This window comes from Nelusetta ayraudi, unplaced genomic scaffold, assembly GCF_046127955.1.
Source record: "Nelusetta ayraudi isolate G7.1 ecotype Tasmania unplaced genomic scaffold, CSIRO-AGI_Nayr_v1 ptg000050l, whole genome shotgun sequence".
NCBI lineage: Eukaryota > Metazoa > Chordata > Actinopteri > Tetraodontiformes > Monacanthidae > Nelusetta > Nelusetta ayraudi.
Window position 1 is genome coordinate 518,237 of NW_027466100.1, and position 26,138 is coordinate 544,374.

Below are 26,138 nucleotides of genomic sequence, written 5' to 3' on the forward strand. Positions count from 1 at the left end.
CAAAGACATCCTCAAAACCATCTTTTCAAACAATTCAAAAATAATGCTGTGAATCTATTACTGCCATGTTGGACACACTAGTCTGTTCTTCTGGCTGAGCAGCCACTTCCCTTGATTTCAAAGTCTTTGGAGCACATGGTCGAGTGTCACTGGGCAAACCGATTGGACGCGCCAAAGTTGGGTCTCACAGTGAATCGGGCAGCTCAGACCACCTGAGTCACCTACCGAGTTGCGTTTGTTCCACTGTCGCTCAAAGAGGCAGCGCTAGCTTGTGCAGGAATGTTGACTGCTGAGCTCTTTGCCTCGTATGAGGAACTGAATGAGTCAAAGAATGGTGGGGTTGAGGGGGGGGTGGCTTCTTCTGAGAAAATAATTACAGCCTGGAAGGACCATTTACATTCCAATAGGTTAAATGTGCGTCTTTGGAGGTGAAAAAAAGACACTCAAGATGAAACATGTTGGCAGCCATTACATCTTTAATGGATAATGTGAATTGTCTGCTGAGGGCGGGCCCCACTCTCCCCTACCCAAGCCTGCAATTAGTGCAAAGCTAGCCGAGGTTGGGCTAACTGACAGGCTGACAGACCTATAGATTACCGCCTGTGTGCGTAATCCACGACCCTTTCATACCTCCCCTGGCTGACTGACGCAGCCATCCCTCCCATTTAAAACACCAGCGCCTGTTGAGTCGGGGGGCTTTCATGTGTGATGGACATATGGGACATCCTACCAAGCGACCCTGTGACCTACTTCTCACCCATGACCACACGGGTCAGTGTGCAGAGTGTGGCTGCTCCGGGGCCCGAGGGGTGGGCGTGTTGCGAAGGCTCCACCTAAAGATGAATCCATATTTATAAGGATAAGGCTCCTGAAAGAGATGATCAGCCCGAACGATGAGGCTTTGGGAGCAGAAGAGTCACGTCCGAGACCGAGGGAGGGTTTACCCTCAAAAGCACACTCACTCCAATACTTCATTATAATTACAATAACTTATTATGATTTAAAACTTAATTCCTAGAGGGTCAATAGAGGATATAAAATGACGATTTTAATTTTGAGAGTTTTAATAATGTGTCAGTTTTAGGCCTAATCAGGGTCAAAGGAGTTACCATATAATTCCTTACCTGTAAAGCATGTTTTTAAATATGTGTGTATATATATATATGTACATATATATATATATATATATATATATATATATATATATATATATATATATATATATATATGTATATATATATATATATATATATATGTATATATATATATATATATATATATATATACATATATATATATATATGTATATATATGTATATATATATATATATATATATATATATATTTATGTATGTATGGAAAATATGATGCTTTCATATGCATTCAGTATCTTTTGAACATTGAGACATCAGTCAAGAAGATCGTTAATAAAAACTACAGATAAGAAGTTAAACTCAGCAAGTCGCTTTAGACTGAAAACTCCTCATCTAACCAGAAGCAAGAGAACATATTCCATATTATATTTATCATATATATGAGTGTTGACTCGTGTATGAAATCAGCCAACAATGTCAACTATTCAAATAATATTATACTGATGCATCCAAATACCAAGACTGTGTAAAAGAATGTCTGACTTCTCTGTTATGTTCCATCACGTTCAGCATGGACATGAATGGCGATAGAACGGAAATCCTAAAATGAGCTTCCCAACTATTTACAAAGCCACTTTTAAATCACAGAATCAAAAGCCGTACGTTTTGACAGAGGAAGATAAGTAAATACAATCACTGTCACGCAGACACTTCTGCAGAAAGCTACGTGTGTGTGTGTGTATGTGTGTGTGTGTGTGTGTGTGTGTGTGTGTGTGTGTGTGTGTGTGTGTGTGTGTGTGTGTGTGTGTGTGTGTGTGTGTGTACGTGCAGATGCGAGAGCCTCAGACAGCTCGGACATGGACGCTTTCCAGCAAAGCGCCTGTTTTGACAGCGAGGGCGAACCAAAGATTGCAGGATGCAAATTTAAAAGAGAAGAAGAAAAAAAACACGCAGGAAGGCAAGAAGTGTGTTATCTCTGGTGGGGACGACATGCGTGACAGTCACAGTCCGTCCTTCCGTCCCAGCGTGGGGTGTTGGAGGAGGCCAGTGACTGCGCAGACACACGGAGGCTAAAATCCTTCTTATCTCACACCGTCATACCTCCTCATAAATCAGCGCGCAGCCATCCGCTCTGCGCTGATAAGGACGGATGCTCGGCAGGAGTGAAGAAACTTTTACGCTTTCATGAGTTGCCTCTCTCTCTCTCTCTCTCTCTCTCTCTCTCTCGCTCTCTCTCTCTCTCCCCCTCCCTTCTTATATCTTCGCTATCTGTTTTTCATTCATCAGCTCCAAACAGCTGCCGACTTTCTTTTTGTTGTTTGTTTTTCTTAATGCTTTGGAACTCGTTTTCTCTCCCAGTTTTCGTCAGTTGGCTATCAATCCTCTGCACCGACCGACTAGTTGCATCCACTAAAAAAAAGAAAAATATCATTCTTTAATCAAGTTGTTTTGGTAAGTTTTCCATGACGACTGCAACTGCTACAGGACGACTCTGATTGCAACCCCGTGTCAAGGACAGTCCCGCTCACTCTACCAAACTGTAGTCGGGAGACATAGTCATAAATTCCCTCTGCAGCTGCTCCCTTATCTCGAGGCTTAGGGTCATTGTGTGGATTAATGAAAGAAACTGTTTCCTCGCTAAAAGTGTGACATAAATTCAGCGAGAGAAACCTTTCACGAACTATCGTCACTTTTCTCAAAAGCGATCCGGTTTTTGGAGGGTCTGTTTCGCATCAGAGTTTGTGTTTATCCCAAAGAGCAACGGCGAGAAGCTCGCTTCAGCGCCGGATGAAACTCAACGCAACGCAACAACTCTGCACGCACCGTGGACTGGGTTTGTGAGTCTGCACTCTCTGAAAAATGGAGCAATTAAAAAAAAGAAAAGGAGGACATTTATAATTTCATGTCACAAACACGTTAATCTCAAAAAAAAAAAAAAAAAAAACATTGGTGAAATTAATTTATAAGACTTCCCATGGCCAGCACTTAAACACTGCTGCACAGTGCAGTGTCTGTTATTATGGTTCACTTTGCTTTTATTGTATCGCAATGGCTTCTTACTAATTAATCATGCACAGATGCCTTTGTGGGGCAGTGTAATCCGGTCACGGTGGTGAAAAGGTAAATTTCATGCAGCGCCCCAATCTTTCACGCAAATTAAATCTGTATAATGAGGAGGCGTAGAACAGCGAAATCTGAACATTTAATATTTTGAATGCTCTGAAACCGAACAAAAGCATCGGTTGGATTGGCATTCTGGGTGTCCAAAGATTTTTTTTCCCCTTGGTTTCCGCTGTCTGGCTCTCGTCTGGGTCGCCCACATTAAAACTAGATCCGTCAGCCCGACGGAACAAAGTTTTCTGCTCGTCTTTGTGCTCGCGCCGCTTCCTCGCAAGCTCCCCGAGTCGGAGCGTCTGGCCTCTTGCGTCTTTGCAGCGAGGCAGAGCACATGGTCCGGCGGAGCACATCGATTCATCTGACATGAAATCCTGCGAGACATGAAAGGCCAGGATCATCGCCAAGCTTTGACTGATGACCGTTCCAGCGCCGGAGCCAAGAGCCAGAGAGGTGAGAGACGAGGCCGATGAGGGATGGAGGGAAGAGGGAGCGGAGGGAGCGACACGGAGGGCGGACAGAGACGCTTTGAGGGCTAATGCCACGCCGGCGTTGTCCGCCACTCCCCCCTTCCGCTTCCCCCGGTGGGGGGACGTGAATGGAGTAAATGAATGATGGACCCGGCCCACACAAACACCCCTCGTCTATTGAGCCCGAGCAGTCCATTCACGGGGATGAGTGAGGCGTCAACACCAACAACAACAATAACAACAGCAACATAGGAGGCCCTTACTCCCATTTCTCATTCATACATATGTATGCAGTTGCAGACGCGCGCACACACACACACACACACACACACACACACACACACACACGGCACCGATACCATGGACGACATTGCCAACATACCATTAGGGACGGACACCTAGAGAGGGTTTCCTGAGAACAGGACTGTCAGACAAAGCCAACGAGGCAGAGGGGTGTGAAACGGGCCGGGCATGGAAAAAAAGGAGAAATCTTGGCGTGGAGTCAATGCATCTGCCACAATGATCGGAGATGAGAGGCCATCTCCTCCCCTCCACAATCAGCACATTGTCAACTGGCCCCATCAGAGCGTGAACCCAGAAAACGAGGCCTGGAAACATCATGTTCCTCCCTGTTTCTGCTCTTTCCTGATCATCGTCAGCGTATCTCTTCTGTTCCTTCAGCGTGGGGTTTCTCCTCCACAGGAGAATCAGGCTAATCTCACCCAGAGGTCTGACCTGACCCTCAGACTGAGGCATTACGCGCCCCAAGCCGCAGCCACTAATGGAGCAGAGGGTTGGTCGGAGGGGGGATACAAATCGGATTGAGGCACGATCAATCTGACAAGCGAGCGTTTGGCTATTTTACCGAGCGTTTACATCTCCAAACCTTGAAGGTGGGCCTTGTAATGACGTTAGCGTCTTGAGTGAGGCTCAGCTTTCAACAGACGTGAGCGGCGTACGCAGGGCAGGAGAGGCGCTGAAGCCGGAAGACGAAATACCACTCTGACAGGAGCAGGAGGCGAGGTGAGGCTGGGAATGTTCCAGCTTTTTGAATCCAATAGTGAGACGCCACTGCCGTAGCCTCCCACGGGATCATGGTCAGACTCAACCCGCAAGTCTAATTTCTCCCGTAATCACATGGACAGCTACTTGGTCTCCATCCAGCATGCAGCCGGTGAGGCTTGATGGACTATTAGTCGGAGTCTCCCACACCTGAAAAATTTCCACGATGCCACGGGTGTTTGAGGTTGTCCAGCTTTTTCTTGAGTCATGACACAGACCTCGTATGGGAGGAAGGAAACACTCCCAATAAAATTTTGCAAAACCGGCCGGCTGTGCGCCGTCTAATCTAATCATGTAAGCACTTGGCTAAAGGAAATGTCTGTGTGAATTTCTACCCTGACTTCCCGTTTTCTTCCTCTCTTGGATAAGTTGCCATTCAGAATGCGTGTTCGGCCCAAGTCCAAGTATTCCCCTGTGCTAAAAGTCAATAGCTCTCAGACTAACAGTGGGACGACTTGTTAGTGAGCTCCCATTGACTTTATTATTAATTCATGCCGTGCAAGGTTGCGCCGCGGTATCTGCCTGGAGCTCGGCAGTTTTAACAGTTAGCCGGGGCAAACAACCGCAGCAGACACTCATGCACTTCTAATGGGAAACAGGCGCACAATTTGTCAGGAGCATGCCTTTTTCCGCAGACGTAACCTTCGCCTCCTTCCCATTCTCAAAAGATCCTCCCATCCATCCTCACTCTGGCTTGGATCGCAACGCTGACACGGATGCCCCGCAGTCCATTAGCATGCTCACGGCCCCACTGAGTTCGCCTTCTTGCTCTCTTCGCATTTTCCTCTATCCCACTGATGCTCCTCCCATTGACTTTTGCTCCACTAATGATGGGACTATGCCTCATCTTCTCCTCGCTGTGTCTGAATGGTTGTCTGAGTTGGAGTCAAGCAAGCTCCTCACGTACAGCATGTTGCTCTTCAGAGATTTTCGAATTTGCAGAAGAAGAAGAAGAAGAAGAAACAATCTTTATGTCACCCCACTCTTATTTCCGACACACCTGTTACTCATACATTTAAACAGGTGACCTCTGAGCTTTTCTCTGAGCTTCACTCGCAGCTACTTGCTCCTTGTAAGGTTGCAGTTCTTCATTTGTCCATCACTAGTACTTACATCATGTGAGAACATCATGCTGTACACTGTCAGTTAGTCTTAAAACTGTCATCTTGTCGATGGCTATGGTTACATTACTTGTCCACTATTGTCTAAGGCCCAACCTTGAGGAAGAGAGCCTTTCATTCTTTTTGCGTATGATGATCTACAGATCTTTTTTGCCAATGAAAACCAACTTAAACTGCAAGACTGTCTCTGAACTCAATTAAGCAATTTATCACAAGTATTTTTAGCAGTCTCCCCTAACATGTTTTGAGATGATCTTATTTGCTCTTGTCTGAATGATAAATCACATGAAGCACAGCAGCCCAGCTTTAAACAGGAAATAACAACGCTACTTCTATCCTTTTCTCCACCCACTGGCTTCCACTTTATTTTAAGTTGCATACTTTTATTACTTTTTTCCCGATTCAAAATGTCTAAATCGTTTTTCTCAAACATATTGCTTGTTGGATTTTGAGACAGATTCTCCTCCCACTGTCTGGAAGGTTCTTCTAAATATTCCTCCCCAGTCATTTGTTTATTGTAAATTCTGATTTTTTTTCCCCCCTCTATCTTGCTGAGATGCTTTAAAACTTTGAGTTTGATCCTTGAGAGTCCTGCAGTCCTCGCTGCAATGTTTTTACTGTGTCGTAAAATACACACAATCAAGTGTTTCTACAGCTGTTTGCTGCATGACTTAAAGTCTAAGTAGGAGTACTTTCCTACATGAACAGTGTGTCTTTTAGATCACATGAAAAATGCTCCATCTTAAATTTTGGACAAAGTTTTGGCTACTCAGTAGCGCTATCACTTTTTACCTCGAGATTGCCACTGCCAAAAATTAATCCAGACTAGAATTCATTTTTTAGCAAGCGTTTACATCTCCAACCGTGAAGGTGGGGCTTGCAATTCTATCAAAGCTAGCATGGTTGTTACATGGGACACAGAGGAGTGGAGGTTGTAAATACAACAGTTTTGAAAAGAGGAGAGACATTTTTTTTCCAACAATTTCCTACAATTTAATTTCATTTTACGGGTCAGAACTGTAACCTTTATATGGGCATGAAGTGAAAAGTACCTTTGTTTGTATGTAATTATATAAGGCCACTGAAAACATCATCATCATCATCACAGTTTTGAAGCAGCACAATAGCTTAGGTTCATGTAATGGCTTAAACAGATATTGATCTGCTCGCGCTATACTACTACTATAACAGCATATGCAACTAAATCTCACACAATGTAGCTTCAAGTACCTCAAAATGTCTTTTTTATACGATATATATGCCTATCATCTCAAAATCTTAGGCAAAAAAAGTAACTTATGTGCCAATTGTTGCGAGTCGGCGGAATGTCCACAGGTTTGTTAAGTGAACCTGAGCTGTGAAGTCACAAACACACGTGGGGTGTGTGACAGAGGGACCATTCTCACTAAGTTTCTCACCCCAAGTGCTGGAGGTCAACTGCTCTGCGGTAACAGGATCTCAACACTGACAGACAAATGATAATGAATGATAGCTGTCTGGGTAAACAAGTGGAGAGGTGCCCTTGACCCTCAGCCTCCTTAATTTTCATTCTGGTCCACAACCCCCTCCAGTGACTCCCACACCTACATCTGCAGAGCACCTCAGGGTGAATCCTGCACGACACTAAACTAATCTCAAAGGCTGAGAAAAACAAAAACAGCACCAGCAGATTAGAGTCCAATGTTTAGGAACATCTTTTTTTTTCAGCTTTTTCTTGACGAGGCTCGGAAGGCACAACTCTGCTTTGCTCCAGGTTTTCCTGAGAGCAGCCAGCAGCACATCAAGGGAAATATGTGCCGCGCTGTGATTACATCCCATCTTCTCCTCTGTGGAGAGAATCATCTGAGCGCGATTTGGTTTGTGAGGAGTGACAGGTAGACGCTGCTATGGCAACCAAGCCAAAGTAGTGTCATAAACAGCTTTGTACAGAAGCTCTGCGAGCATGCGAGCCTGTGCGCGCACGCACACACACGTGCAAATACACAAGACCAGGCAGACAACCATATGGACTAGGAATGAATACTAAAAGCCTTTTTTTTCCCCTGTGTCACTTTGAGTCTGCAGTGAAGCAACGGTTGTAAAAGTCAACTCCTTCCTGCACTCCTGCATCTCCAGGCTGGTGAGCTGGACCACAGGTTGCGTAGTCATTCTCAAGCTGGATGTCGGAATGGAAATTGCACTTTGGGACTTACCGGCTATTTTAAAGATCTTAGAGTGACAGCAAAGAATGTGCTACAACACCGTCTGCGTCAGCGACAGTGAGACACGTCGAAAGCGTGGCTGGCTTTTAACCTCCCGCCACCCCCACCAACAACCCCCCCCACCCCCCTGAAAAAATAATCAACAAACATGAGAGCTACAGGGCTTGTTTATCGAGCCTGAAAACTTGTCAATGATTACTTCGAGGATGTCGCCGAAGGGTAGAATCACAGTGTGTGATCTAGAGGCTGCGCGTGATTGAGCTGCACAGCCATAGATCAGAGTGACCTCATTCAGGCGCTGCATAGGACGCACTTCAAAAGGGATTTAAAAGGGGAAACCGAGGCACGCGGTTGGATAAACTTTGGTCCAACAATGAGTTTTTAGTGAAAACTTTGGAGGCGTTGCATTTCGAACTCTGACGCTTTAAACTTTGCATTATTGTTGAGTGTTTTTACAGGGTTTTATTTTGAAGCTGCATTAATGTCAGTACCATCTTTTCAAGAATGGAGAATTTGCAGCATAATGGGTCGCACCTAATAAGCAGGGAGGTGCATTGGTGGCACAGAATTTCTTTGACGGCAACAGCACTTAAACCGCTTTTGCCTGACTCGTGCATTAATTGCTCCAGTCAGCCGGAGGGTCAAATTAAATCTTTCCATGCAGATGTCCACCAATCCTGCCACAATGCCCCCCCCCGCCCCCGCCCCCACCCACACACACAGACACACACACAAACACACAGTGCATATCTCCAGAAAGCCTGTGCACTTTGCAGACGCCCCCCCCACATCCCGGCTTGTCATCGCTGCCCTTTTAAAGTCTGCAAAAACATTGCGCTCCCGCTGTGGGCAGCACACTCGGTGCTCTCCCCTCTTTTATACCTCACACTGGCAATCTCTTATCAACAAGCAAATACACAAACAGAGAGGCTAAGAGTGCGGCGTAAAGGCAGGAGAAGGAGGACGGCGGCGGTGGCGGTGGCGGCGGTGAGGCAGAGGAGGAGAGGAAGATAAAAAGAGACGGGAGGAAGGACACTATATTTAGCAGTGGAGCTGTCGCCTTCTGTTTTGCTCTCTTGAATAATCATAGTTTGACAGCCAGCATGCATCCTGCAGAGCAGAGGTTGCTGGGATGCGCCCCCCCTCCCCTCCCCCACTCCTCCCGACTCCCGCTGTATCTCTGAGGAGAAAGTGGCAAAGCATTGTAATAATTGCTGCAGGCTTGCGTGCCACAGACGCTGCTCATTACCCATGTTGGCTTTTTGGTTTCCTCTTTTGTTTGTTGCTTCTTTTTGGAGCTCCCTGACGCGCCCTGATGGAGATGAGGACGTCATTTTTGACCGCCAACTGGGTCAACAGGTACTGCGTTCGATGTGTAAGTTGTGGAAAATGTGCAAAAATATGGCAAAAGAATATTTGCCATATTACGGGATTGGAATGTTGGACAGGTAGAGCGAGAGGCTGTGCCAAATTTATTACCCTCATACGGAGATGAGGATTATCTGCAGGAAGAAATGTAAGTATGCTTATCTGGAAGGTGGAGGAGCAGAGAGGAGTGACTGAAATCAAGCACAAAAAACTGAAAACTAAAACCAAGTTCGCTCAAAGGAAATACACTTGCCTTGGTAAAGCTGTATATTCCAGAACCATTGTTGAATATACAAGTTTGAGCACCAAAATGAAGAAAAAAAAACACACAAAAAAGTTCCATTTGTGTTTTGTCTGACCAAACACTAAGTTTAATACCTTTTACAAAATTCAGTTCTTTAACAAGCAGAATTTGATTCACTACTGTAATCCAATAATGCAGTTTCGTTAAGGGAGGTTTTTCCCAACACAGTCAAGCACCGGAGCGCACATCCTAGTTCTGCCGCTGATGGGTTGGAGGAACAGCAGACTGCAGGGTGGAAGCGCTCGCTTTGTTTAATGATTAACCAGTCACGGCGTCTGCTCCGTGCAACCCGCTCCCCTTTGTTTGAAGAAGGCACATCAAGACAATCGAAGCAGCCAGACGGTGCGTGTCGACATGACTCGGGATGACCTTTTTTTACAGGCTTGCTAAAAGCAAGCGTGTCAGCCTCGTCTGGCCAGAGCTGAAATCAATTAAAGGTGCCTCGCTGTCGTTGATGAACTCCTAATTAGAGCGAGCAGCAAGTCTGACTAAAGTCTTCGGCAGAAGAAGTCGGGAGGAGACTAAAAGCTCAGAACCACCTACAGAATGTGGAGGCAACGTCATCCTAATATACATTTAGGAGGACAAAGGGCTCCTCTCATGTACTGTATAGACACATAAATCTGCCTATGGAAGGTAATCTCCGGAAGATAAAGTCTATTGTTGCAGACTCAGAAATAGGACAAGTAGCAGAGTTCAAACTCAGTGGCAGCGCAGAATTATTCTGAGGATAAAGAACTGGAGGACACCTCCCAATTACTGATCCTCACCCTCAACACTCCCAGGAGAGATGAGCTGATATGAGAGCCTTTGTTCAGTCGTGACAACCATCAACTCATCACATGGGACGGGGGGGGGGCAATTGCCAAGGGGCCACAGAGGCCGGAGTAACCTCAAGGTTGTCCCTGAGAATTAGTCCAATTACAGGACTGCCAACTTTGGTCAGGCACCCCCCCCCCCCAATCCCACCACCCCCTCCCAAAAGAAAAAGCTAACCTTGTAGCCAGGTGTTCCACTGAGAACTAAAGAGGCTGGAGGAAAACAAAGTTAAACACTTTCGAATGTGCCTGAGGATTAGCCTAACAAGCTATTACTTGTTAATACGCCGCCATTCTCCCACAGTTTGAGGGCAGTTAACCTCGAGTGTGACTGGCTCCCGTTTGAAGGGGTCACAACCTCGCCAAGCCCACGCACTAAAATAGCATGTGATTACAGACCTTGTTTAAAGGTAAATATAGGAGTTCCCAGCAGCCAAGTCTAGATCACCCAGACCTTTTTTTTTTTTGCGAAAGGGACTAAGCCAATGTGACTTTTTACACAAGCGTGTAATCTGTTCACTTCCAGTCTGATTTGGGGCATTTTGATAACCACAGCTTCATTCATCGTAGGCGTTAAAGATGTCAAGAGTGTGAGTATTAAGTCTGAAAGTTTGTTTCAATGTGTGTGTTTCTGTGTGTGTGTGTGTGTGTGTGTGTGTTTCTCTGTGTGTGTGTGTGTGTGTGTGTGTGTGTGTGTGTGTGTGTGTGTGTCAAATCTTTTGAAGTCCGTGTTGATGATCTGTCCCTAGCAGCTTTAAACGGGCATACCTTTGGTCTTAGCTTGTGTTTGCTCTCTTGGTCCTTATCGCAGTTCACTTGCACCAACACACTCAGTAGCTACTTTAAAAACCTCGAAGACCAAAATGATCTGCTTCTGTTGCTTGCGGTTGTCTGCTCTATATATCCAGGTTTTAACAGACATGGCAGTGAAACTTTTTTTTTTTAATTCAGCAGTTATAAAACTCATCAGGCTGAGCAGCTTAAATGTCAACAATTAGTGAAGATCACAGGATCAAATTAAGCAGAAAACATTGATCGCAACCCAATAAATGATGAATGTAAAGTCAGAATTCTGGAACCCTGGTATGAAACGATGTGCCCGAAACGGGCCTCCCTTACTTAAACTCAGTTTTAGGCTATCAAGCATAAAGATCCCCAAGCAGCAGTGATTTTATGCTGCTGAAAGTGGAATAAAGGATTTTTAAGTAAAACTGTATCTTGGTTTGAAAGCCATTGGCTTTAAAATAAGTCAAATATTAACACAGACAAAGGATTTTCTTGTGGGCTGGACTTCAGCCAAAAGCAACAGGGTCTCCAGCAGACCGAAGCTTCATAAAATGGAAATGAATCCATACTGTGTAACCTTAACGGATACATATGCAGGAGTGGGTCACACTCAGAGGCGATTATAAGACTACCAGTATATTAATGCTGAAGATTTGTTTTTGGCAAAGATGTCTAGCTTGTCTGCTTCATTGTAATTTGGATTCTGCAACAATACAATATAGGCAGGTTTTAGAACGAGGCTGTATAGAGGCACAAGGCTGATAATAAAGAATCCAGAGCTAATTATTTGGTTAAGCACGTGGCACATAAAGAGAATAACACGAGCACATTAGAGAACCGCTCCCAGCAGCGTGCCGCAAAGCTAATACAATTTAGAGACGCACGGCTGAGGTGCGTTTCTGGTCCCCGGCAATCTGGAGGTTGCTCTGTCAGGCATAAAGCAACCTCCGGAACTAATTAAAAACAAATAGAGACTCAATTAAAAGAAGGAAAAAAAAATAAATGAACTTTCTTCTACCGAGCTAATGCGCGAGCGGCGGCGTGTGAACTCCATCGATGAGACAGGCGGGGAGAGGCGGAGGCGTGGGAGAGAGATAACACAGGTAAGGAGAGTATCTGCGACGGCAAAGTTTCCAGCGGCTTCGCAATGAAAGAGGCTGCATGACGGGACAAGATAGAAACTCTGGGGGTTGTTGTCGCCCCCCCCCACCCCACCCCACATTCACAGAAAGAATGTTGACGCGATTTGCGGAGACAAGGCCGTCCCCTGTCCCCAGCTCAGGGCTGAAAGCAACACTCTCCACACGGACTGAGTGCTTATTAAAAGTCTCCTTCACAGGGCAGGTACTATAAATCCCTGGGAGCTTTACGTCGACACGCCGGTGGAATGACAAAGCTGCCAGCCGCTGCCCCCCCCACCCCCGCCCCCGCCCCGCCACCCCAGCGGGATCATTTTACCGGGACAGTCCGAGACACGCAGAGTCTCATGTGGCACCGCCGACATTAGGGACACGCTGGATGTGCTTCCCTTTGACTATGTGCCCGGCCATGTGTTAAACCTGCCTTGATTTCAGAAGGGAGCTGAGGGCTCCCTTTTGGGTTTTTTCAGGGGGAGGGGAGGATTAATCACAGGTTGTTCTGATCAAATGAAGACGTTATTTGTTATCCCTCAATGAGCAGCACCATCAGCAGCAGCAGCAGCAGCAGCAGCAGCATGTCTTCATTTTCATTACACCACCAAATTCAAGCCAGTGCCAGAAAAACATCCATTCCAACTAGCAAAACGGGAGAAAAGCGAGAAAAAAACGGCAATAGGAAAGAAAAATCCTGATGTTTTGCGTAATTTACAGTTGCTATGATTGCTCTAACCGAGAAAAAGAGACATGTTTTTGGTTGTTTTTTTTAGATCAAAAGATTGTTGTGTAAAATGCTCACAGAACAACTCTGTAAACAGTGGATTTCAGCCCTACGTCTTCGGTCGGGAGGAGCGCAGTTTGCTAACGTCTGCACAGGTACGTTAGCGAGCTAACTGGGTGTTTAACATCACATCACCACAACAGTTTCCTCCAAAAGACTTACTCACACACACACCACCATCATAATGAAACCAAGTCATTGCGTCGCAGAAAACAAGAAACGTAGCGGGGCCGACGTAGCGACACGACGTGTGTAGTGAGTTGCGACATCGCCGTTGTGCTGCTTACCTTTGAAGGACAGGAAGATCCTGGGGGTGGAGAGAGGGTCGTTGGGGGTCGGCAGCCCTTCGGATGATAAGGCCAGCAGGGCCAGTAGCCAGCACAGTTTGTCCCACAACATTGTTGTCCCTCTGTTTGTGAACAGGGGAGAAGAAGAGTTCAGGAGCTGGAGAGGGAGAGGAGGGGAGGGGAGGAGGAGCGGAGAGGCGTGAGTGTCAGACAATGAGCCTGAACTTCCACTCCACAGGCCAAAGACAGAAGAGAGGCCGGTATGCACGCAACAGGCTGCGGCCATAAAGCAGCTTGTTCCCTTCTAGTCGGGGTTGCACAATGATGTGTCAGTCCGGTCGGCCTACTGACTCAAGTGAGAAAAAAACTCAAGCAAAGGGCTCGGCCACGGACGCAGAGGTTAGTTTTCAGTGCGGGTTGACAAGGCGTGCGTCTCAAATGTCCCATATTGGGGTGAAAATGGCCCCTGTCAACTATTGTCTGGCAATGTTACGACAAACTAATAAGTCAAGATGCCGCTTTGCTTGCAGAAGGCGGGTGCTAAAACACTTGTAAACTGTCCCTTTGTGATGTCACAAGGGGTATGTATAGGCAAGTCATTTTTTTCATACCCTCTGCCAACTGGTCCAGCATGTGGAAAGTACAGCAAAGCATCGAGGCTTTTGGGTTTTGTTGTTTTGGGTTGTTTTTTGACAGGTGGCTGTAAACAGAGAGCTAATCGTGCTGTTTTCTTGCTCTTTTTGGCCTGGTTATCATCTGTGCTGGGCTGCTGCGCTGGACGTGTGATCTGGAAACGGCTCGGATGTAGAACCAGCCTGGACGGATCTTTTTTTTTTTTTTTTTTCTATGATGGTAACTTAACCTGCAGCTATAAAAGCCGAGTGTTCTCTGTCCAGGAGCCCCTGCCGAGGCAAAACCTCCATCACTGCCACTGAGCTGCTCGCTCGGTCGGTCGCTCGGTCTCGTGCCCTTCTGTGAAAGGCTGATTTTAAACGGCGCTAATCCCGCGCGCACCGGCGGCGGCCCAAGATGACCACGGGGCGCACGCACACGCCGTTAAAACGCCACAATGGGAGCTGGACTCAATGATCTCCCCATAAAAGGTCCTGGTGACTCGGGTTACCAGGCGGCACCGTGAGCTAGAAAACACTTAAGAACGAAATCAAACCGCGCGGCGTTTAGTGGTTTGTAATGGTTTTAATTTTTATTTATTTTTTTTTTTTCATGGGGTCGCGCTTCCACTCGTAAAAACGTCTCTGGGGTGAAACCGTCCGTCCTTCCGTCCGTCGAGGGGGGGGGGCTTTAAGATCGGGTTCCACGCTGAGCCCCGGCAGGCAGGCAGGCAGGCAGGCGCAGCTCCAAAGCGGAGCCGCTGTTTACCAAAATAAAAGCGTGACTGCACTCCGAGTTATGGGGGCAAGAACACGAACCACGTGTCACTCGGAGCCGGAGGAGCGCCTCTGATGTCCGGCGGGGAAGGTTAGAGGTGTCGCTGGCTCGGATGGAGGGTCGGAGGGGGACACACCAAAAATATGAAGTTGCAGCATCACGCACGGCGGCAACTTTCGGCCCCGCAGGCAGGCGCGCACCGACGTAAAGCTGGCGGAGGCGCGCGCAAACACGCACGGGAGGGGACACACGCACAACGGCAATTGTGGCTCTCACAGCATTCGCAATTCACTGAGCACAACTCGCGCACACGGCTATCTAGCCGTGTCGCATAAAGAAAACCGCATATATCATGTGAATTAAAGCCAAATGTATAGAAAATTTACATTTACCCATAAGAGCTTCGCTTTCTATAAAGTGCTTTTGCTTCGACCGGACCAAATGTCTTCTAGTGATGTGCGAGCATAATACACATAATTGTGTTGTACTAGACCTGCACTTGCAAATAATGACTTACCCTCTTGTTGCGTCTGATGAATCCTGTCGGAGAGCTGCTTAAAAATGTAAAACCATCCGCTCCGATCCTTGGACTTCCTCCGTCCGTGCGCACCAGTAGGAGTCTATCCGCTGCAGATTATCCCAGAGATACAACAAAAGCCTGGATTTTTTTTTCCCCCTCCCGCACTTCACGCGCTTTAAAAAATATATATATATTATTAACTTGACGTGGCCGCCTGAACTTGAAGCGGTCTGGAAATGTCTCGCATACACGGGCTGCAGGCAGTATTTTCCACAGAGGGAGGCGGTAAACAAAGAGTTGCCTCTCGGAGATGCGTGGCGGAGCCGTGCGCGGTGGCGCTCGAATGCGATCCGCGCGGCTTGTGCAGGTGGATAGACCGAGTTCTCCCTCCCAGGCAGTGGACACACCCATGGGGGAGGGAACCTACCTTAGCATCCCTGGTGCCGGGACCCGCCCGGAAATGTAGCACAGAAGAAGAAGAAGAAGAAGAAGAAGAAGAAGAAGGAGAAGAAGAAGAAGAAGTTGCTGAGGGAGATGTGGCTGTAATACGTAAAAATCAAAATGCACCGACATATAGTTTTTCTCTAAGTGTACTTTCATCGGTTATATCATGGTGAGTTACATTTATTTGTGAGTAAGAGCACAGGCCAGGCTTCTATTGCAATTATTTCCCCGCAATTTATCCGCGCTGTTGCACTTTGACCGCTCCCGCTTTCAAGAAATTGGTTTACGTCAGTCACAAAGTCGGATCAATACGGAGAAGTTAATATGGAGTCTGGCGTGCAATTTCGTTCCACTAACATACCTGTCGTGTCTCTTATATAGCTGATCTCAAATAATGGTTAAAGGTTAAAAGCAAAAGTTATATCAAAACCAATATCATGGTGAAGATACGTATATATATATGTATATACGATATAAGACGAGTGGAATGACGCCGTTTTAATGTGATGCAAACCGTTGCGGAATCAACAGGGAGACGTCTCTGCTAGACAATGAAGGGCTTGACTAATGTCATTTGTCTCTAAAAGGCTACAAAACTAGTGCACATCCGTATTCAAACTGGCTGGAATGGTGACATTTTAATGTGAATACGAATTTTAAGGTGAATACAAATCTTTTCGGTTTGCTTGTGTCTGCTTGTCTTAAATGGTAAAAACTAGTTTTCCGAAAAGACGTTTTAAGTATTAAAACAGGACCGTGGTCACGTTACATTGCGAGGAGCGTGGGATTGTGAGCCGCTCATTTTTATTTGCTGACTGGAAGCAACATTAAGTTGTGTTGAGAGGCTTTTAGGGTGCCAGGTCCCATTCCAACAATTGTCCAGTATCTGTTTGGCAGACAAACTGTATATGGAAGAGCGCGTTAGTCTTTGAAGGAGGTATGAATCAGTTATTGTGTTTGGTCTTTGAAGCAGAGACAGAGACAAAAAACAACAACAAACAAGCTGTCATTGACTGAAGATGAAAAGGACATTTTTTCAATTTGCTCTGCCGCTGCATGACTCTTCAGCAAGAGGGGGATATGGTGGTGCCTCCGCATGGGAAACTGTTGAAATGTGGCCAGATGCAGATAAGGTAGATTTCCTGCGACACCTTGATGATCTGACGAAGGATCACTGCCTGTCCCCTCTGATAGGCATCAGATATTCATGGGCAAATGAAGCCTTAAATCTTTTAATCTCACTCGATCCCTCCCCTGATCACTCAGGCTTATTTTGCTTCTTATCCAGTTGATGCACAACAGCTGACACCCCGCATGCATGCCTATTAGTACTCCATAAATGACACACACGGGAGCTTTCCACGGAGCCTTTGGTGATATTATTTTAAAAGACATGTGCCAAACCTTAGAAATATATATAATAATGACACAGAAAATGTGGAGGCACAAAAACATTTGATCACCATTCAGTGATCATTTATATCCAATCTTGGCTATAAGCCTATTAACATTACAAAAGGTGTGTTGTAGTGACAAAGCCGAGCGACATTTTTGTATAAAAATATACTTTTTTGCATTAATAATCTGGAATATATATAAATAGAATCTTCTATTTATGCTTTACACACACACACACATACACACACACAGACACACACACACACATAGATGTTGGTGTGTGTGTGTGTATGTAAATCTGAGTGGGTCTTTAAAAAAACAAACATAAAAAACACCTTTCTGTCACATTCAAAGTGGGCAAATCAGATTTCCTCGTGACCGGCTGAACGAATTGCTGAGAGGCTTGAGGCCTCCTATCGGAATGCGGGACTACACTTGACAAGTGTCACTGCACCTTTGTGTGGTAGAACCTGCCACAACTCAAATAAGCTAAACAAAAAAAATTAAAACTGCCTGCTGGTTGAAAGGGGCCTTTATAGTTCCATTTTAATCTTTTTTTAATGAAAAAAAAAAAAGAGCTCACTTGTGGAAAAAATGCTGTCAGTGCTGCATGCCATGCTTTGGTCTCTCTTAATTACTCTTCCCCGTTTCCTTTACAAATAAACCCTGGCAGAGCTGCCTCCTCTTCCTCTTCAAAGGACGCAGATTGGTCCAGCCGTATTCCAACCAGCTGAAAACAATTCCGACTGGAGCTGCAGGGTTCCGATTTTTAGGCATGTTTATTTTGTTCTTTCTTTGTTATGCTCCCCTAATGTCAGCGCTGAGGGGATAACAAATTGGATTTGCATGTTTAATGTGAACAGAGAGATGCGGATCTCCAGCTGTCCTCTGGAGGATGTATTGCAAAGGCAATTACTCCATCAGTCCAATGCGTAAGTGGCTTTGCAATGTGGCTCCAGGTTCTGATGCTCATACCAGTGGGAGGAAGGAGGTCAGCAAGTGGTCAGCAAGCGATTGATAGCAAAGAGTTCTGGGAAACGATTAAGTCCACACTTATGAGTGCATAAGCGTGCAGCAGTTATCGATATGGTACGTTTCTGCTGAATTTTGGGAAGTCATCGCACCCCTCGACTTTTCATTGCCAGACAACAGAGGCTCACCAAGATAAACATATGCAGGTGAGCGTTCTGTGTTTGATGGGTGGTTTGAGAACCACATGCACGTTGAATCGTGCTAAGTGAGAAAATGTTTTTCTTTCTTTTTAAAAAAAAAAAAAAAAAAAAAAGAATATCTGAAGCACCACTCCCAGTCTCCCTGGACTCGACCAGAATAAATCAGTCAGGCAAGGAAATCATTTCCTCCCCCCAAAAAATAAATCACATATCAGCATTTCAAACAACTTCCAAACCAGCCAAGTCATTGTGTCATTGCTGATTCTCTTTGTTTCTTTTCTTTATCTTTCAAAAAAATATATTTTAGCTCTTTCTTTGAAGTCTTCGTTGCTTTTGTTTTGTCGCCAACAGCTGCATGTTGTTTCTTATATTTCTTTTTTAATCAACAATATTATTCCCAACTGATGGCCTCACCATCTGTCACTTGCGTGAGACGAGAAGAAAGCAATCATTGATTCCTGGCTTTAAAGGCTGCCTGCTTTCATAAAAGTCCTTCATGGTTTCCAATTTTTTTATTTTTTCTGCAACAGTAAGCGGAGTAAAATGTGAAAAGATATGTTGAAACGAAAATGATGATCACTGGGTTCCAAACCGCAGAGGCAACACACTTTGGAGAATTTCTCTAAATTTATGTTTGTGTCCAGGTTTGAATCTGGGCTTGAATAGTGACTTCAAACCTTTTTTTTCCTCAAATATTTTATTTTACAGATAAAATGTCACGCCAAATGCTACCCTTCTGTTAGCTAAGCCTCTCCTGCTAGTTATAGAACTGCAACTTAGAAGCAGCTAGCTTGGAAGTATCTTTTGTAAAGTTTTAAAATGCGCACAGCAGCTGGATCATTTAGACTTCTGCTCTTCAGCCCCTGTGCAAAGGTCGGTCACGTGGCACACATTGAGCTTGTCACGATGACTGTGTCCATCTTTACGCACAGTAGATGTTAGAAACTTTGCGGCTTCTGCTGCCTGGCTAAACCGGCAGTGCTAAAGTTGATTGGTCTGCTCGAGGGTGATGGAAAGAATGTTCTTCCAATCACCTTTTGCCTCCCCTTTCAAATGCTATCAGTGTTGTTTTCACAAGGTGGATGGTTCCAACGAGTTACCCGTTTGAATCAAGGGCTTTTAGGGAACTTTACGAATGTTGACGTCCTAATAACCTATGAATTAATTTGAATTAATTTTTACGGGGAGGTCCTCCTACTATTGTCTTTATGACACAGGTGGCAGGGAGAAACATTGAAGTTTTCTCCTCCGCCCTCTTGCCATCAGTGATCCCCCAGCGATGGAAAGTAATTATTAACAGGCTGTGACGGCAGCAACCTCTGTCTACTGCCTCCTCTTGCAGGCAATTAACAGCTGTCGAGGTGATGAAACTGCACGGCAGAATGTCCACACGCGTCTCTGCGAGGGAGACAGGCGCTCGCGCAGAATGGCCTAGCTGACCGCGAGAAGGAAAGGATCATCCACGGAGACCGAGGTGCCGCGGCACAGGGAATGGCCCTCAGCACTTTCCCAGGGACACCTTGTTTGTGTTGGATTTAATGAGGGAACATGCGCGCCTCCCCCGATCCACCTCGCCGGGGAGAGCAGTTACCTTTTGCTGGTGGAAGATATTAAAAATTCACACTGTTTCCACGGCTCTTTGACAACTAGTGCGCTCATTAGCATTTAAATGGGAAAAAGATAACACTGCACTTGGCGGAGTTATACCTCCATTGCACGGCTGGCAGACAGAGAGGAAAACTTGAAACGGGGTCTCCGAAAGTTTGGCTGTTTTTAGAAACAGAGGAATGCAAAAAGTTACGTCTTTCAGTCTTCTCAGTGTGACTCTTTTTTTTCTATTTAAATATGATATATGGGCTGTTGGGGGAATCTAACTTTGGGAAAGAGGAACAAAATATTTTTGTCACCATGGGGAAGAAATGAAGAAACTTTGAAACCCTGAGTTAAAATCATTAAAAAATCAATTGACATTTATTTCTCAATAGCCGAGCAAAAGAGTCGCCTGGATATTTTAAACCTTTAGCAACAATGTTGCCTCTGGGGCCGTTCTCTTTACATTGGAACGGTTCCATCTACTTTTTCCTGTTACTAAGGTGTTGGGGCCACGTTTATGTCAACAAAGAGCTATCGCCAGGTACAATCACGCCTGTACAAAACGTTGCACAAAGTGTCGGGGATGTGAACCTATCCAACATACCAAGATATGACAACATCATTTCAGACTTGTGCAGAATGTCGGTAAACCATAGCTGCTGTAATTGGGCAATATTTTGCTTTTTTATATACAGTATAACAGAGCCTAATAGGTGATGTTGTAGTACTCAAGACAGGTCATGGTCTGGAGAATCAGGGACTGCTTACACGGAGACTGATTTTTTTTTAAACCACGATTTTCGAAAACGCTCTTGAAAAAAATAAACACATTTACACGAAGCCGTATTCAAAAAGATTCCAGTTTACACAGAGACGCTGGAAACGACTGAAAGCGATGTAGTACCTATGCCAGGCCTGGTGTGGCACCGCAAGTTTACTACCTGAAGGCGAAAGAAGGAGAAGAACACCTGATGCACCCCTTATTTAAAGAAGCAGGATCTCCGAGCTTGTTAACAACATTAGCACCACAGAGAACACGGTGTGGATAAACGACAGAGTTGAGATTCTGCTTCGAAGTTACTTCAGAACACAAAGCCTTAAAAGGTCCATGTTAACATTGACTGGGAGTCGTGCCAGTAAAAGTTCGCTAACATTTTAGTAAATTAGATTTCCTGCCTCACTATCCCAGTCCACCCACCCAAAAGAAAATAAATAAAAAGTAAAACAGGAGGTTTGTTAATTGCTTTCGTCGTGTTTATTTTCACTTTGCACACAATGAATGATGGATCCACGAGCACCGTGTGTTATTGTGCACTATTGTTTGCGGTTTGTTGTAGGGGAGGTTAATGGGAAGACTGCAGGCTGGTCATTAGTAGCAGTAACAAGTCCGTTGCCCGATGTGGCGGTGGTTGTTGTTGTTGTTGTGAGTGGTCATCTGCACCTCACGGCCGCTCAGGTTGCAGGGTGGGGGTAAGAGGTTTAGAACCGTGACATCAGCGTTTCCGTTTTCAGCATTTAAGGCGGCGTTATCAGACTTATCCACCCTGAGGAGCGTTTTTGAAAATGTGCGGTTTCAGAGAAACCCGTCTTTGTGTAAATGGGGCCTCAGTCTTGAGACCACTTTTGTGTGTGTATCAGTCAACCAGGCAAGCTCATCCTGGTGTCATTGTCATCAAGTGCCTTTCTCCAAATGCAGACTATACTGCTTCGTGAATACAAAGAACTGTCCTGATCGTGTACAGCTGAGCCGCATTACAATACCTTTGTTCTACAATTCATGCAAGAGTCGTGTCCAGTTGATTGTAACATTTTTCCAGTCCTGACTCAACAGTTTGTCTTGGTCTTTTCTTGGTCTCGATACCCCGAGTCTTGGTCGTGTCTTTGTCTCTGTTAAGACGGTCTTGACATCACAACTAATTCATGTTAAAGTTATTAAAATAATTTTTTCCAAATAATCTCAATACAAGATGTCAAAATCTATGTTAAAAAAAAGTATGTGCAACAAATTGAACCTGACATTACTATGAACTTGACATTAAAGAACAAATTCACAGCTTCAACTCGTTTCTGGTTTACTTTGTCCAACTCATGTTGCTGTCTGTCATTTGTTTTGTTTTTTGTTTTTTATTATACCCAGCTCCATGCACAATACTACTGCGTTAGACCGGGTCATGACTCACATTACTGAGACCACACACTGCTGTTAAGTAAGAGAGCACAACCTGGAAAACACTGTTATTGTCGTTGGCCCGGCCCAGTGGCAGCAGTGATACAGTGAAACTCTACCAACATTAAAGCGAAATCCTTTCTGCCTGGAAATAGTTGGAATGTGTTATTCCTACCTCGGAGTCTGGTAAGCCTGTGTCTTCCTTTAACATGACAAGTCTTTGGAAGTGCTACGTTTGAGACTAATGGTGCCTTCCTTTGGCTCCATGCAAATTTCCTCCCTCTCCTGCCCCCCCCACACCCAGATCACACAACGTTGGGCTGATTGTCATCTTTCTCCTCTTGTTCCTCAGTCGTCCGTCACAGATGCTGACGGTGACTCAGCTGGAGCTTTTTCGCGAAGCTAAAAATGGGACAGCTGCCTTTCTCTCGCTTTCGCTCTCTTATCCCCCCCACCCCCCTTCTTTTCTCTGTGTTAAAAATGACACAAGTTTGTCTCTTTGTATCTGCATCACGTGCCTCCTGCCTGGGAACAGAGGGCAGGGTGGGCAGCTGTGGCGGGATGATTTGGTATGAATTAAAAGTGTTTCCTAACAGGCTCCACGGGGTCTGATCCTGCCCCCTGCTTGTCTGGAGGGGATCTCTCCCCCACTATCAGCCGGTATTGTGTTACATCAGCTATTCTATGCCCCCCCTGTGTTTTTGTTCCTCGCAGTAAAACGTCGTGAAACACAATAACAATGGTATTATATTTTGCGTGAGCCTGTGGCTGAAGGTGCCCAGGCTGTGCAGTACCTGCGGTCAGTTGAGGGGGTTTTGTTTAATAGTTTTCCCATGCAGCGTTGTATAGCGCAAGCCTCTCGGGGAGGCTCGGCCTGTCAGTGTCATTCCACATCCAGCCGCAGGTCTTCATCCAGCCCTGAGGAAATGACTCAGCTTTTTGTACTACATGGTTCTGAAAAGAAGTTGAGGCCAATCGAATGTAGTCTGTGGTCTGATGGGGGAATACAGGAGGCTCTTTTTTATTTTTTGTAACCACAGCTCCAAAATTTCCTTTTTCAGGGAAGTAAAAACTTCTCACGGTGTTTCCTATCATTTTTTTTAAGGGGGTTGTGTTTGTCTTTAGCCTCTAAGAGAAGAGGCCTCGGCATACAACACAGCACGGTGCTGTCATAACAAATACACCGCTCTTACAGACACGGCGGTCTGTTTCACGTAATTTGAAATAAATAGTCAACATGACGCATGACAACAGCAATTAAGGTTTTTGCAAAGAAACAGATTCAGCCAGCGATCACTCTTGACTCTTTGAAGGACAGTGGTGGTATAGGTCCGGACTGCGCTGCCCCATTATGCATCAGGTGAAACAAAGTTTTTAAGGGTTTCCAGAGGGTTAATCGAAATTACGTCACCAGTCCCCCAGACTTTATCAGCAGTGAAGATGAATATGAATGTGAATATGAAGGAGGAAATCTGCTCTCGTGTCCTCAGAATAAATTATAGACTTTAGTTTTCCAAGTGTTTCCTTTCTACTCTGGGATAAGCAATTATGTGCGACTTCATCTGAAATTTGGCTTTTTGGCTTTGGTGACATTTTCTATTCTATGTAATCCGTCACAAGTTTTAGGGAGAGTTATAGAGGCGCGACAGAGGAAAACTGTGAGTACTTTGGTATTATGTTACCATTTCCTCTGGACACTTAGATGATATGGAGATATGTTTAGTTTTTCTTCTAGGTTTTTTTTCTTTAGCTTTTTTGTGTGTGTTGGCTATCATTTGCATCCATCAGGAGGAATTCGCTCAGCATGCGAAACCTAAGAATGGTTACACAAATTTAAAAAAATTACACCAGAATCTCCGCTGCGGAAGAAGCAGAAGGCACTTTGGCAAAACTTCATCATTTCTTCTCAACCACGGGGTTTAAACGTTTAATTATGTTTTGGGATGCCTAGCGTTACTTCACCGTCCGTCCCTGCCCGTGGCGGCTCTGCCCGGTACTGTGCAGTGTCTTTCGTCCTTCACCCTTTCCCTCCTCCCCCCTCCCCCCACCTCATCCTCCTGTCATCACTCGGCCCCGATGAGGCCGCCAAACAGGTGGCTCGAGAATTTAAAAAGACATAGACGAGATGGCAACCAAACACTCCAGTGTGTGAACGAGACAGAGCGAGATTCCCTCGTGCGTCTCCGTGCTCGTGAGACAGAGCTGAGGCAAGAAAAGAGGGCAACCCCGAAAACAACTCCAACAAACAATGCATATCTCTTCCTTCGGGGGGATTACTTTCAGTTTCTGCAGAACCCACCACTGCCTTTGTTCCCCCCCACCCCCATCCCTCCTCAACCAAGTCTGCTCCCAGACTTAAATTGAATTAAAGTTAATGAAATCCATCTTGATTTGAACCCTGGAGTTTTACAGATGAAGAGCTAAAAGCAGAAACAGGCTGCTTGCTCAAGACCAAAGCATTTTGTGCGTGTGGCTACGCTCTTCAGATATAGTGGCTCGCAGTGTTGTGTAGAAATACTTAAACATATCTACCAGTGCCATAAAAAGGAAGTTTCCTGGGCTATGCGGACAGAGAGCGGCGGAGACGCGACATCTGTTTCAGCAGCAGTCGTGTCGTAACAGATCCTGGCAACGAGTTGTCTGGAGACAGTACAACACATCAAGCACATATTCTAAAGCGTGTCTTTCTCTGTGGCTTAGTCCCCAATTTAATTAACTGTGAAAATGTTGTTGGAGGGATGTCACAACTGTCGGCGGCTCCCCGCTCAATCCCGGAAGAGGGTCCTGTGGTCTTATCGCCGTCTGCTTTCCCATCGATGCTCCCAAACCTCAAATTACTGAACATTCTCACACATTTCACAGAACTTCTGCTGGCAGCCCTGCTGCATTGTTGTTGGTCACATACGCACCAAATAATGGCCTTGTTTTCCCATTAATTGTGCCTTAGATTTGACAGCAAAACAAACAAGACATGTCGTCCAAAACCCCGTGTGGTCTCAGCTTCACCACAAATAGTTGCCACAGTGTTCGGTCGAATCTGTTTCTTCCACAACTGAGTGAAACTGAAGAAGAAAAATGGACCAACAACACCAACAACAAAAAAAATCAAAAATTTCCTTTTTCGCTTTACTATCATTACAAATCGCGGTGACCACATACAGACAGCTTTGTTGCTGTTCAATGGGAACATTGTGCAGACTCGAAATTGGCACACGTGGCTCCTGATTTTGCAGTGAATAGAACCTCAACCGCCCCAGCAGTTGCCAGCTGAAGTTAGCCAATCTCATTCCGCTCTCTGCTTGAAGCTTACATAGAGATGATTGGTCCCTGCCTCTCACTCACTGCGCTCATTCAAACCCTGTTCTTATCCTGAGCCTCACCTCAGACATCCTGTCGAGCCGCTTGAATCTCACCCACCACTACAGGGAACATTGAGGCCCGAAGGCTGATACAGGAGCGATGGAGAGCCTCCAAGTTCCGGAATTGTTCAGCCTACTTTCCAAAAGGGGAAATTAAATCAATGATGTTGGGGTTAACCTGGAGTCCTGTTCCTACTTTAACTTAATCAGACATCATCACCCTTTATGACACTCAACTTCAGTGGGACTTTCCTAAACTTAAGCAAGACTGCTTGAGTCAGAACTTTAAATATTTCTTTTGTACACCGACATTCTGGGGAATCGATGATTGTAAGAGATGGAAGGGACGATGAGAATGAGAAACCTTTACACAACCATCTCTGATTAAAATAGATCGCAGTCAGCCAGACAACCGACCTTTCCCTTCCCAATTAAGTGGACCGAGCCCACATTCGTGCAAAGGTTCCTGAAAGAGCCAGAATCCCAGATCCCTGGTGTCTCACTTCTGCTCTTTCCAGGATACAGCAAGCAGTATTTCACCGGGTTTGTCTCA

General features: G+C 45.4%; 1 protein-coding gene across 3 annotated transcripts in view; it reads right to left on the reverse strand.

Moving 5' to 3' along the window:
* Positions 1-15,799, reverse strand: part of LOC142895838 (semaphorin-3F-like) — a 48,092-nt gene extending 32,293 nt beyond the window's left edge. For 2 of the 3 annotated variants that reach the window (XM_076037147.1, XM_076037145.1), the window contains exons 1-2: positions 15,450-15,799; positions 13,544-13,700 (exon numbers count right to left, since the gene is read on the reverse strand). In XM_076037147.1, the coding sequence (XP_075893262.1) occupies positions 13,544-13,655 (112 nt within the window). In that variant the 5' untranslated portion in view covers positions 13,656-13,700; positions 15,450-15,799. The remainder of the gene's footprint in view (positions 1-13,543; positions 13,701-15,449) is intronic. The other variant, XM_076037146.1, reaches the window with a different exon arrangement.
* Between the last annotated feature and the right edge of the window lie 10,339 nt (positions 15,800-26,138).